At 40.5% G+C, this 12,706-nt stretch overlaps 2 protein-coding genes and 1 long non-coding RNA gene across 3 annotated transcripts; 1 reads left to right on the top strand and 2 right to left on the bottom strand.

Annotated features, from left to right (window-relative positions):
- Nucleotides 1-290: 290 nt before the first annotated feature.
- Nucleotides 291-4,110, bottom strand: arl4aa (ADP-ribosylation factor-like 4aa). The gene is made up of 3 exons (XM_069537630.1): nucleotides 4,006-4,110; nucleotides 2,941-3,288; nucleotides 291-1,754 (listed from the first exon to the last, which is right to left on the bottom strand). The coding sequence occupies exon 3, from the start codon at nucleotides 1,659-1,661 to the stop codon at nucleotides 1,059-1,061; it is 603 nt and encodes a 200-aa protein (XP_069393731.1). The 5' UTR covers nucleotides 1,662-1,754; nucleotides 2,941-3,288; nucleotides 4,006-4,110; the 3' UTR covers nucleotides 291-1,058.
- Nucleotides 4,111-4,350: 240 nt separating this feature from the next.
- c13h7orf78 (chromosome 13 C7orf78 homolog) lies at nucleotides 4,351-7,464 on the bottom strand. The gene is made up of 4 exons (XM_020103438.2): nucleotides 6,842-7,464; nucleotides 6,550-6,634; nucleotides 6,109-6,251; nucleotides 4,351-5,946 (listed from the first exon to the last, which is right to left on the bottom strand). The coding sequence occupies exons 1-4, from the start codon at nucleotides 7,262-7,264 to the stop codon at nucleotides 5,860-5,862; spliced, it is 738 nt and encodes a 245-aa protein (XP_019958997.2). The 5' UTR covers nucleotides 7,265-7,464; the 3' UTR covers nucleotides 4,351-5,859.
- Nucleotides 7,465-8,405: 941 nt separating this feature from the next.
- Nucleotides 8,406-12,697, top strand: LOC109639782 (uncharacterized). The gene is made up of 3 exons (XR_002203441.2): nucleotides 8,406-8,497; nucleotides 8,671-8,751; nucleotides 8,937-12,697. It is a non-coding gene; the product is annotated as an uncharacterized lncRNA (long non-coding RNA).
- Nucleotides 12,698-12,706: the final 9 nt, after the last annotated feature.

Genomic DNA, 12,706 nt, shown 5'->3' with positions numbered 1-12,706 from the left:
GAATATCGTTGATGAGTGAATATCTTAGGACAAAACAAGACATTTGAAGAGGACGTCTTGGGGGTTTCTGGAAACACAAATCGTCAGTTCTCAACCATTTTCTGGTTTAAACAACTAATCGATTAAATCAAGAAAATAATCGTCAGATTTATCGTCGGACTGCTCACGTGCTGGGACGTCTTCAAATATACGAATTGAGTGTCATGTCATATTAGTTCCCTTCAGTCATGTTTGCGTCCCTGATTTTCTTGAATAGCACAGTGGACAATATAACAGCTACCATTGTCAACTTTGTTCTAAATATCTTTTATTGAGCAAATATTAATGCATATAACGTCTGTGTAATGACAATGTGGCCGACGAGGCGTCCTATACTGTACAGCAGTCTGTCGCATTTTGCCCAAACATTTCCTGTAAAATTCCAACACAGTATTCTCTATTTAAAATCTGTAAACTTCATATAAAGAAGTGATACTCTAAAGTGCTTTTAAAAAAAATCAACAGATACAGTATTAGACAGCAAGCAAGTCCATAATAATGCGGTAATGCAAGATAATACTCTTCTTCCTCAACGAAAGTCCAGTGTAAAAAAAAAAAATTAACATATAAAACAGTTCGTATAAAACTGACGGTCGTCTCTCTGGCCCCCCCTGGTGTTTCAATGTTGAATCAAGAACCAAAGCAAACCTTCAACAAGTCCAAACCTTCTCTTAAATTATTTTTGGTAATACTTTTTGGAACAGCCGGTAGCCACTCATGAAACATTACACCACCCTTAGAAACAACTTCCACCACCTTTACAAACCCCGAACCCTCCGTGCATTTAATCCGTATAAACTCTTCATCACATATCCACATGTCTACAACCTTCTCGTCTTCATTCTGTATTCCTTTACGTGTCACTTCCTCGTCAACAGCATCATCGCAGGACCACGAGCTCAGTTATGGACTGATAAAACTCAGCGTGTTGAGTGTGGACCTGCTCGAATCCACTCGGGAGACAATCCTTTTAGGTTTCCTTCACATAAAACAGAAGACAAGTCCGTCTCGTGTCCAAATTATCTCTTTTTCCTCTGCTGCCGAAGCATCTTTCTCCTTTTCAGGATCATGTCGTGGAGTCTTTCGAGGCCGTCCCTGAGTCCGTCTCCAATGATGGCACAGGCCGGCTGCAGGTGCCAGGGAGTCGCCGGGCCCAGCTCTTTCAGCGCTAGCAGTTTCTCCAGCTCGTCCAATCCCAGCGAGTGTCTCAAGTCCTGTTTGTTGGCGACTACGAGCAGGGGCACGCCCTGGTTTTCAGAGGTCTTGGCGATTTTATGGAGCTCTGTTTTGGCCTCCTCCATCCGCTCTGCATCCACAGAGTCCACCACAAAAATGATGCCGTCCGTGCATCGCGTGTACGACTTCCACAGGGGGCGGAGCTTCTCCTGACCGCCGACGTCCCAGAAGTGGAAGGTCGCACTCCTGTGGCTGCCCAGAGAAACTTTCACCTTCTCCGCATTAAAACCTTTAGTGGGAACCGTGTTCACAAACTCGTTGAACTGCAGCCGGTACAAAACGGTGGTCTTCCCCGCAGAGTCCAGCCCGAGGATCGCGATGTGAAAAGACTGGAAGATCGGGATGTTCGAAATGAAGCTAGGTTGTTCCGACAATCCATTCCCCATCTTTCCTCATGGGGAAGGATTTGTGATGGGGGAGGTTTGATCCAAATGTCCAGCGAGAGCAGCTTAATTCCCAAAAACGACTGCAGCAATTACCTGAAAAACATACAGCTCATGTTATTGTGGGTGAAACGCAGAAGAACGAGCATTTAAATGAGACAATGCAACTTTTACTTAAAAACCACTGCGGCTGGAATCAACGGTAATTACAGCATCAACTTTAAGTCGCGATCGTGTCACGTCCTCAAAAGTTACTCAAATTAAAAAGCTGGATTAAACATTTTAATGTGATTGGTGTCGACCACAGTTGGCAAATCATGAATCGTTAACAGTTAGAGCCTCAGTTCACATCAGCCTTTAGGCAACTTTTAGCTTGGGTTTTGTTTTCACGTTGTCAGAGGCAGCAAGAAAAATCTGCTCGATAAAGAAACTGAATGACAACAGAAGGGACGGATAAATTCAGGGACTCGATTTTAAACACAGTGGAAAGTCAAACAAGCTCAATGTGTGTGGAGACCAAACAGAGCTCAGCAAAGAAATAAAGACATTTTCATTTGACAATTTAGAAAAAACTTCATTAAATTAATACTAATTCTGCTTTTTGACCGCTGGGTGTGTACACAGGCAAATGATAATGAACATATTCACCACAAAAACTGTATAAAACTGATGATGTGGTGTTTTTAAACTTGTTCAGCTGCCAAAAAACACTATGAGAGTATTTGCTTCTGTGGAAATGGAAATTACATATGCAGGGACAACATGTCAGGACATTTGAGGAGTAAGAACAGGGTGTGTTCAGGAGAAATAGCGAATGCTCGTTAATGTGAAGATCTATCATCTCTCGTTTCACCCAGAACAAAGTCCACCAGTGTGTCATCAATACAGCCTGAAGGACAACGAGGAAAAGACTATAAAAAAAACAGGTCTATCCTGGATCTAATGTGATATATTACAGTGATAACATGACCAATATTATGATGTAACTGTTACAGTACACAAAGTAATACTTCTACATTCTTCATTTTACACCTGAGGCCTCAATTTAATTTAAAATACTGAATAATGAGCTCATAGAACCACAATGTAGTGAACATATATGAATCATATAGTGTCCAGGTTTGATTCCTGGTAGGCCCTGTGGATGTTGCTAGTACAATAATAATACACGCTGAGCTGCATTTCAGAGATGTCTCACAGTGTCTCCGTGTTGTGTTTGTGTATAAATACACAGAGAGACAGGTGGACTCGTGCGTGTCCATGAAGAACACATGTCACCTACCGGAGAGTCATGAGGAGAGACACCGGGGGAATCCTCGCTCCTCTGCGGCGGCTGCTTCAGGAACTAACCCGGGGGGGGGTCCTGCTTCTTATCTCGGCCTCGACCACACGGACAGGTCGCTGAGGACCGGAGACAGTGAGACACGCAGCCTGTGTCCTCTGCGTCCCGCGTGTTTCTGCAGCCGAGGACTCTGCTGCTGGAGCCCGGCCCCGGTCAACGCCCACACGGACACTGCGGACGTCTGTGATTGGTGCGCGTGCTCGCCCCTCTCTCAGCTGATTGGCTCACGGGGGCTGTCAGTCACGGGTCTGCCCGGGATCACCTGTTGCTCCACAGTGTCTCGTGACACTTTAATGAGACAGTTTTCATTAATATTATATTATACAAATATATATATAATATATATTATACTAGGTGTTAATAATACTCTGTTGAATACAACCCTGTAAATATCACAGAAACCAAATGTACCAAACTTTTTTTTTAAATATGATATTGTTCTTTTTTTTTTAATATTACATTTAAATAAACATTTAATGTAATCTAATAAAAGCCAGAGACAAACATCACATCCTCAAAAAGTATCTCTCTATTTTCTAAACCCATCTTCGTTGTCTGTTCCATCTGTCTCACCTACATAATGTTCATTTATAGATATATTTATTGTTCTCTCTTTTTTATTATTATCTCTGTCTAGTGAGGTGACCTTCAGTGCTGTTAAAGGAAACAATAAATAAATGAATCAATCAACATTTCTGTCAACTCGCATGTAACAGAGTCTGTACAGAGTCATATTTTAAAAGCTCTGGCATATAGATATGATAAAATCACACTGTCAAACACATGTGGAGGAGTAGAGGTCTCACTGGGTAATTGTACTTGTAAAAGTGTTTCTGAAAATGTGCTTTTACACTATGATTGTACATTTTATCTCAAGTACAAAGTTGCAGCTTTTTAAAGTAATTGTACTTCAATAAGTGTTAATACATTTTTTAATTATGCTTCTACTTCAACACTCCACAAACACATTTTCTGCAAGTAAAGAAAAAGTAAAATCTAACTTACCGTTGATTCAGCTCAGCCAGTCAGCCTTCCTGTGTTTGTGTGTGTGTGTGTGTCTTTGTGTGTGTGTACGTGTGTGTGGGTGTGTGTGTGTGTGGGCTGAAACAGCACCGCCCCATTCAGCCTTGTGTTTTGGTTTGAACGGATTGGTCAGTGGACAGGAAGAGCAGCACATCATGCATGAAGGATAATAACACTCAGTGACTGGCTCTTTACATAACCTGCCTCTGCTTCTGTTTATCTACACACAGACAAACAACAGACACACAATCATTCTATCATCAACTGACATTTAGCAGAATTCGTAAAGTGTAATCAGCTGCTTATTTAAATGACAACAATACAATACAGTTTTAACCTTTATTTATTTTCTATGCACGGATCAATTAAACACAGCATTCGTACCCAAAACCACTTTAATGCATTTGTGTTTAAGAGTCAGACATTCCAAAACATCTTGATCGCCCCCTGGTGGCTGGCTTTCCAATTTAGCACATGAGTCATGGGCTATAAAAGAAAGTAAAATACTTTTTCGAGGAATGGTTTCTATAATTTGAGGTAGTTATAATGATGTTCATTCAAATGTTTACGTTTCTTATATATTTGGTTTTAGTCGGTCGTCTTTTTCAAATCTAAATATCCTTGGAAAGGGAAGAGGTATTCAGTTGGTTGTCATATGTAACTTCACCACTAGATGCCACTACATCCTTCACACTGAACCTTTACAACTTGTCCAGTAAATGCTAGCAGTGACCATTTGAAATTATATTGCATTCGTTGTAAATTTTTCCATGTTAAGTTGATATTAGCTGTTGATAAGTTTTACATTTTAATAACAACAACAAGAACAACATGAACAAGTTCTTCTTCTAAATGAACACAAAGTATTTTGTTTGGCTCTGCCCTCTGATTAATGTCCTTGGAAATATGCATCACATAAAATGACTTTAATGACAATGCTAATGTAAAAGTTTAGGAAATTATCATAATTTGTTAATAAAAGTACTTTAGTGAGAAACAGGAAACATAATCTGTGTGTAGGTCAGATGTTTTCTTAACTTTTCTAACCACTAAACAATAAAACTATAGCTTTTAATTAGCTGTGTGGACAAAGTACTTTTTATTCTGAGAGGCCAGTTCCTAAAAACACAACTAAAACAACTCATCATCTTCAGACTTGTACAGTATTTCCGTATGTAAAGAATTAAAACACAGGTAGATTTAATTAGATCATCATTCATGATAAAACAAACCCCTGGTGGTGGGAGATTTAATGACATCGTTGAGTGTATGAAAGAAAAACATGTGGTTAAAATAAGTGCAACACATGGCGGCCTGCGCATCACTTGCTTTAATGCAGTGACATTTCTTTCATTTTATATTTAGTCCCTGAGTTAAACACAGAGTCACGGATGACTCATTAATTTGTTCAGCTATTACAGACATGCTTGAAACATGTGCAGGCTTCACATGCTTATAATTCTTGGGGATCAGAGGGAGCAGCTGTCCGTCGACCAGTGGGCTTCATTCTGTCGGTGAACTTCATGACTCCTCTCGCCGCCTGTTCACCATAAACGATGTTTTATGACGTGTCTGTTTTCTCTGCCTCTGTCCAGTTTATGATCACAACTAAACAACAACAGAACTTCTGACAGCTGACAATCTGTCAAAATGTCTTTTATCTGATTTAAATTCTTTTAATTCTGTTGATGCAAATCACGCAGCTACACAGAAGATAACAAAAGCACTCTGGAAATTTTAAAAACATCTATAAGTGATGTGTGTTTGCACTTATATTTATCGTAGGTTATTTTTCTGAAAAGTTTTAATTATTTGTTACAGAAATGTGTTGAAACATCACGATGTAAGTTTCCAGGCTCTTGAGAGTTTCTCTTCTACTCGATCCAAGAAGGCGCTGTACGCACTTCTTCTTCTCCGATGTCTCTGTGAAACAGACACAGTCGGTGTTAATGAGTGCAGCTTTAATGTCGATGTAAATCTGAGCTGACTTGTGTCATCACGCTACATTTTATTCTTCTAGGTTTTTATTTCACAAACTGAGAAAAACTGAGACTTCAAAACTAAAACACCATTTCATTTACTGACGGTGTAGGAAGCTGATTTTGGAGGCCAGGGAGACTGAGGGAGGACGAGCCTCATATCCCATTGAGGCTCTGCAGGTTTATGTGTGTCCATCCTCGTCCTGGTGTCCCTCAAACTGCAGCGAGTGTCTGATTGTGTAGTCAGCACTGGAACAGGAAGACAAATCATTCACTCTTCAGTTGCATGAACCTTTTTCAAGATGTTTTTATGTTGTTTTACTATGATTGTGTGCTCCGGAGTGGCATAATGAAGTAGTTATTGTCTTATATATTATATTACTATTATCTTGAAACAAGTATAATAATAAAGAAGAGGAAACAGAATAGAATCTGAATCTATAACATAAAAACAATGACAAAATAAGAATATAATAATTATTTTCCACATAAAATCAGATTCCGAGACAAATTATCTGCCAAAATGAAAAATAAAAATTCTACTTACTCGTGTCCAAATGCTTCAATTTTAAAGTCAGGTTACCAGGATCCCTCTCGTGAGTCGTAACTATGTCTGGAAGGTTTTCATCAAGCTGAAGAGAAAGATTCAAGCAAAAAATCTTAACCTTAAAGTTCCCTCTGGTTAATTTGAAGGAGTTTATCGCCATCTTGTGGTAAAAGAATAATATTACAGGTACACTAAAAACACAGAAGGTAAAATGAGTGTTTGACTTTCTTGTTTTTGAGTCTGTGTCGATCACTGTCTCATGTCTTAACGTGCACATGAAACAGACACTTACCGGTCTGAAGTCGTGAGGTCTGGGGTTCTCGTACGGTTCAGACGGAAACTTTCCCGTCCTGACGAACTCCAGCTCAGACTCCAGAGCGTCAGGAGGCCTGTACGATGTGATGAACTTCACAGGGTCGTTCCTCTTGTAAGACTCACGTGAAACATCAGGTAGAAATATTCCACTTGTTGTTTGTTGAGCTGCTGGAACAGTAAAAGTCTTCCTCTCTTTCCTCTGAGGAACCGACAGAGATCTGTACAGTTTGAGGGAAAAATCCGGCGGTTTGATGCTCCACACGTCGAGCTGATGGCTCTCCGTCTCTGGGAGCTTAAAGTATTTACTTCTGGCCAAGCACAGGCCTCGCCTCGCAGAGAACTGGGTTTTTCTTTCAAAACAGACCGAGGGCAGCGGATCCAACAAACCACACAGAGCCATCTGAATATCTTGGTTTTCAGTCCCCGGCCTGTCAGCGTCCCGACACTAGTTTGAAGTTGTTGTTCTGTTTGTGCCAGTGAAACTCATTGTTCGCCCCAGGAGAGAGAAGCAGTTGATCACAGACACAACACGTAAAAAGTGCTGCTTGGTAACGAGAAGCTTTCGTCCTCTTTGACAAAAAGAATTAAGTCAAGTGGGCTGAGCTCAGGAGGACGTTGAACAAAAACAGGAACTAAGCAACAACAACGTGTCCTGTGAATGGAAGTCGCTTTACTAGTTCATGTAAAGACAGCAGGGAGAATACTCATGTACTGATGCAGTACATTCTGTGTATTTACATGTACAAATTCTCTTGTACAGTATTTAATCACGTACTTTTATACTTTTACACCCCTAAATTTCATTGCAAAATACTGATGCGTTTTACTTTTTGTTTACAGAACATTTACCAACTGTAGTTACAACTTTGTAGATTCAGACTATTAAAACATAAAATTAGATGTAAGCTACTAATCGACCTGGCAGTATATAAAGTATTTGAAATGATTCCCATATGTTCTAGCTGCACCATTAAGGTGATGTATACACATAATATATACACAATGAAACGTGTAATTCTACAGTATAAGTACTTTGGTGCTATAAGAACTTTTTACTGTCACTTTTGTACTCAAGTAAAATTTGGAATATCAGAATTTTACTTGCAACAGAGTATTTTTACACTTTTATTGAAGTACCACTAATGGACAGTGATGCTTGATGAAAACAACGTGTTGTCTGATGATGTGTCATCAACGTCATTGTGGAAAACATTTTATTTATTGTTTCTCCCTTCCTCCCAATTTTTATAATACAGTTTATTTTGAAAAAAAAGGAAACAAATTTGAAGCCACAGGAAGTAAACATGATACTTCAGGAAGTAAACATGATACTTCTGGAAATAAACTTGATGCCACAGGAAGTAAACATGATACTTCAGGAAGTAAACTTGATGCCACAGGAAGTAAACTTGATGCCTCAGGAAGTAAACTTGATGCTTCAGGAAGTAAACTTGATGCCTCAGGAAGTAAACTTGATGCCACAGGAAGTAAACTTGATGCCTCAGGAAGTAAACTTGATGCCACAGGAAGTAAACTTGATGCCTCAGGAAGTAAACTTGATGCCACAGGAAGTAAACTTGATGCTTCTGGACTGACAAACTGAAAAAGCTCCTGAGTCTCAAAGACTCTTCAGGTCGGATCACATTACAACAATATTTTAGTCACTGTAGAAAAATGACACAACAGCTGATGATGGTGACATTTGTATTTTGAAGGATTCTGTTTCCTTCCTGAGGTTTTGTTCATAATTAATATTTAACTGTGTGTTGAGTCACAATGAAAATCTACATTCCACATTATGGGCAGGAAGTTAAAGCTGAAGAGGATTTAATATTTGGTTCTGGAGAGAATACAAAGTCAAGTGAAGTTGTGCAGCATCTTTCCACGGTAAGATACAATAAGAAGATAAGAGATGTGTTGGATGTAACGACTCCACTAGATGGCAGCAGATAGATCCTACAGCTGGGAACAGATGATCAAATACTTAGTATGTAGTATAGTATGGTACTGTTTATAGTAATAAAGTGTTAGTATGATTTATTTTTTGTTAAATTTTTCTTTCTCCTCTTTAGTTACGAAGATGAAAACGAGGAAGAGGAGACATGAGAAGAGAGAATAAAGAGATTTAATCCACCAGATGTTTGAGAGTTTTGCTTCTCCCATGTCCCATCGGCTGATGACCTTACTGCAGACAGCCACTAGGGAGCGATGAAGACATTTTGGCTTCACTCTTAGGAAGCTGTCATGTCGTCCATCTTCATACAAACTCTGTGGGTGCAACTGTTGTATAATACGAATATAAACCCTGACTGATGCTGAACAGTAAAACTTTTTATTTTTGTTATAGTTCATCGTAAAGACTCGTCTGAAGTTTTCAGGTCACGATGGCAGAAAAACGAGGTAAAACGAGAAAGAGGTCACAGCTGTGATTTACAGGAGCCGACAGTCAGGACTGGACATCTTTGTTCAGACAGCTCACACGAAGGCAGCGAGAAACCTGAGCCGTGACACAAATTGCGGCTGTGAAGGAGCTGACCTCGCTGCCCCTGTAAAACCCGGAGCCGCCACCTTCAGAGGCTCCTCTCAACCTCCGGCCCCTCAGCGCCGCGTCTGAGAGACTTCTGCCGTTGTACCCAGTGACATTTACAGCTCAAACAATCACAGGAAGCTTTGGTCAGACCGGACAGACAGAGATGTTGCCGTTGAGCCTCAGACACATCTCAGTGTCACTCCGGCACCGTGATGGAGCTTAATTGCATCGTTGTTTGAACACTAAAAGAAAAAGTACCGCACATAAATCATCCTGTTACACGGAGAAGCTTGTAAATCATGACTCTGCGACTGCTGGGGGAAATAGACACAAGCTGAAACATTATCTAGGGTTGAACTGAGGAAACTTCTGCTCTCATGTCTGGACTTTCTTCTATCCCTCTCCAGCATCTGACTGTGTGTCAGGACCTCCATCTGTTTTTACTGTTCCAGCATCGTCGCTGAGGGAAGAAACAATTTTCAAGTCCCTGCGATCGCCGGCCATCTCGTCCCATCGGACGCTCCTCATTCTTTTTTTCGCCGAGCTTTTATCCTGTCTCTGATAGTGGAGGAGAAAGCCTGGAAATTGAACCTCTGAATAAAGGGAACGACATGTAATAAATATGGAAACACGGAGCACTCGTGTGCCGTCGGTTCAGAATAACCACTCTTCTTCAACGTAAGAAATCATTGAGCTTTCTGAAAACATCCCTGGAAAACTGCACCGGAACTTCATGTCGGGTGAACGTGGCTCAAGAGGGAGAGAGTGTCGTCCACCAACTGGAAGGTCATCGGTTTGAGACCGGAGGTGGTCTGATTTCTTCTCAGGCCTCATCCCTCTGCTATGTTTGGTGGAAACTGTTAGCAGTTTTTGTGTAATTTTATTAACAAACAAACAAACAAACCAACAAACCACCATCGAAAAAGACAGAACTATAAACATAATCCCTTCGGCAGATGTGTCGGATTCTTGTCCCTCCGAGGTTTCATTCCAACGAACACACAAAACATCAAACTGATTTAAATTAAAATGAGAAGATCTGATGATTGTTGAGAAAAGTTCTGAGGAGGTTTGTAATTTATTTACAGAGGAGGGGGGGGGAGAAAATAGCTTGTGTCATGACCCAGCTGCTCTCAGGTCACATTTGTTCTCTCACAGAAACAAAACCCGGAGCTGACGCCTCTGCAGCACCGAGCAAATCCGAACTCCCAACCTGCTTCCTTACGACAGATGAGCGTCACAATCAGTTCACAGAACCACAGGAAACACTGCGACATGAGCGCTGTGGATTATGGAGGTCACATGTCTCTGTCGTGATTGTTTTGGGGTCGTGGGCCAAAGAACTTTGTGAGTCTGCTCCTCGTGTTCACTGGAAGACGTTTCAGTTGTGCGACTGTTCAGCGGTGGAGGTTTTATACAGTTGGCTTTCCTTGCGCACATTTCCCATGGGGCCACTGTGGTGCTGCCATTTCTCCCACATCTGCATAACTGATTAGAATTGCTATGATTCAGCTGATAGATTAACCATGATCCTCCTTGTTCAACACTTTTCTTTCTCCTTGAAAAAAAGGTACAAACTCGTACATGTAATGTAAACGTTGGCTGGACACGGATCCGAGAGGCCGGTAGAGATTGAACCGCCGGTTGTGTAAGACAGGAGTGGGCAGATGGACGAGGAGGGAAGTGGGTTTTGTATCTGATGGTTATTCCAGGCTCTCACCGGGTTGATGGTCTTGGAGATTTACGAGGAAGGGGTTGTATATCCCTCCTCCGCCTGGGAGTCGAACACATGAGCGTCTCAAAAAGACAGTCAGGCACCTTCATATTCTCACAGACAGAGGATCAGTCTACGACCTGCACAGCTGTCAGCCTCCCATTGGTCGGATTTCAATGTGCAGACGCTTTACTCATCGTTAATCACAGAAGATTGTCTCACTGACTTTATAGAAACAGAATCAAAACCACTTTTTAAAAATATCCTCTCCAATGCTTTAAGTTCTTTCACAGGTAGAACTGATCCATCACTTCCCCCAGATCACATTTCTTCTCCTAAACAGATGAGTTTCAGGTTCTCGACAGAACAATCAGCTCCCGCCAGTGAAAAGCCCACATCCGCTGCTCGGCTGCAGTTAAAGTGTGAGAATGGAAACAAGGACGTGAATGTGAGATCTGACTCGTCCAAACTCTTTGGCTGACGCTGCTTCCCTGAAAACTGCAGCATGTGGAGCATCTGTTTTAGTGGTTTGGCTGGTGACTAATGAAATATCACTGACTGGCCAGACGTGAACCTCCATGATTAAAACATCAGTCAATTTTATTTTCCGTCTTTAGACAGAGAGAAAACGAGGGTCGGTTAATTTTATTTTAATTTGCTTAACAAGTCATATTCTATTCATACCTTGTGTTTGGATATTGATACTCTGACTTATCTCTGCACATATTATATTCAGTAAACTTAAGTTTTACAGTGTATTATGTGATAGATTTGAAAGGTTTTAGGCACTTGAGATCTTTAGTTTCGTATCCATCATATCAGTATCGTCTGGGAGGGTCAGGGATCTTTACACAATCGTTAATGGAGTCAAAAAGAAGCATGTTCAGAGGTGAGAGGAACGAGGAGTCCTGCAGCAGATGGTGTCCTGATCTCAGCATCACGTCAGTCTGACACCACATGAATCTAAATCCACAGGAGCAAGTGAACTGAAGCTTTTATGAGATGGACTGATGCTGTTTTATAGGAAGTGAGGTCACGATGTGTAGTGGACTCACTCTGATGATAAAAGAACAAGACAGCATCATGAGAATCTGAGAATCTGGTGTGTCGGTGATTCGTTAAGTGTGCACATGACAAGGAAAACTATAATGTCACTTCATCTCAACAGCAAGTGAACAGAGTGGAGAGAAAGAACAACAGACACAAATTACAAGCTGAGATGAAAAGAGATGAATAAATAAGAAATGAAAGAAATCTTACAAACCGGTGACATTAATACTGAAAATATGAACAATTTGTTTTAGGATGAGAAAACAAAGAAGCTGAATGATGAGTTGAATGTATGAAACTGAAGTTAGATCATAAATGTTTTAATTATTCATATTTATTCATATATTTAATTCATTTGATTGATTTATTTGTCGTTTTCTTACCAGATTATGTGTTTGTTGTGTTTTCCTGACACTATCTTTGATACGTTTAATATCTGAAATACACGTTTACTTGCAAATAGAAGGAAATAAAAAAAACTTAAAACAGTAACTTTAAGTCAGCCAGAGAACAGAAAGACTGAACTCTGCTTCTCATAAACACTTCTG

Source organism: Paralichthys olivaceus, chromosome 13, assembly GCF_024713975.1.
Source record: "Paralichthys olivaceus isolate ysfri-2021 chromosome 13, ASM2471397v2, whole genome shotgun sequence".
Taxonomy (NCBI): Eukaryota; Metazoa; Chordata; class Actinopteri; order Pleuronectiformes; family Paralichthyidae; genus Paralichthys; species Paralichthys olivaceus.
This window is presented reverse-complemented; position numbering and strand designations above follow the sequence as displayed.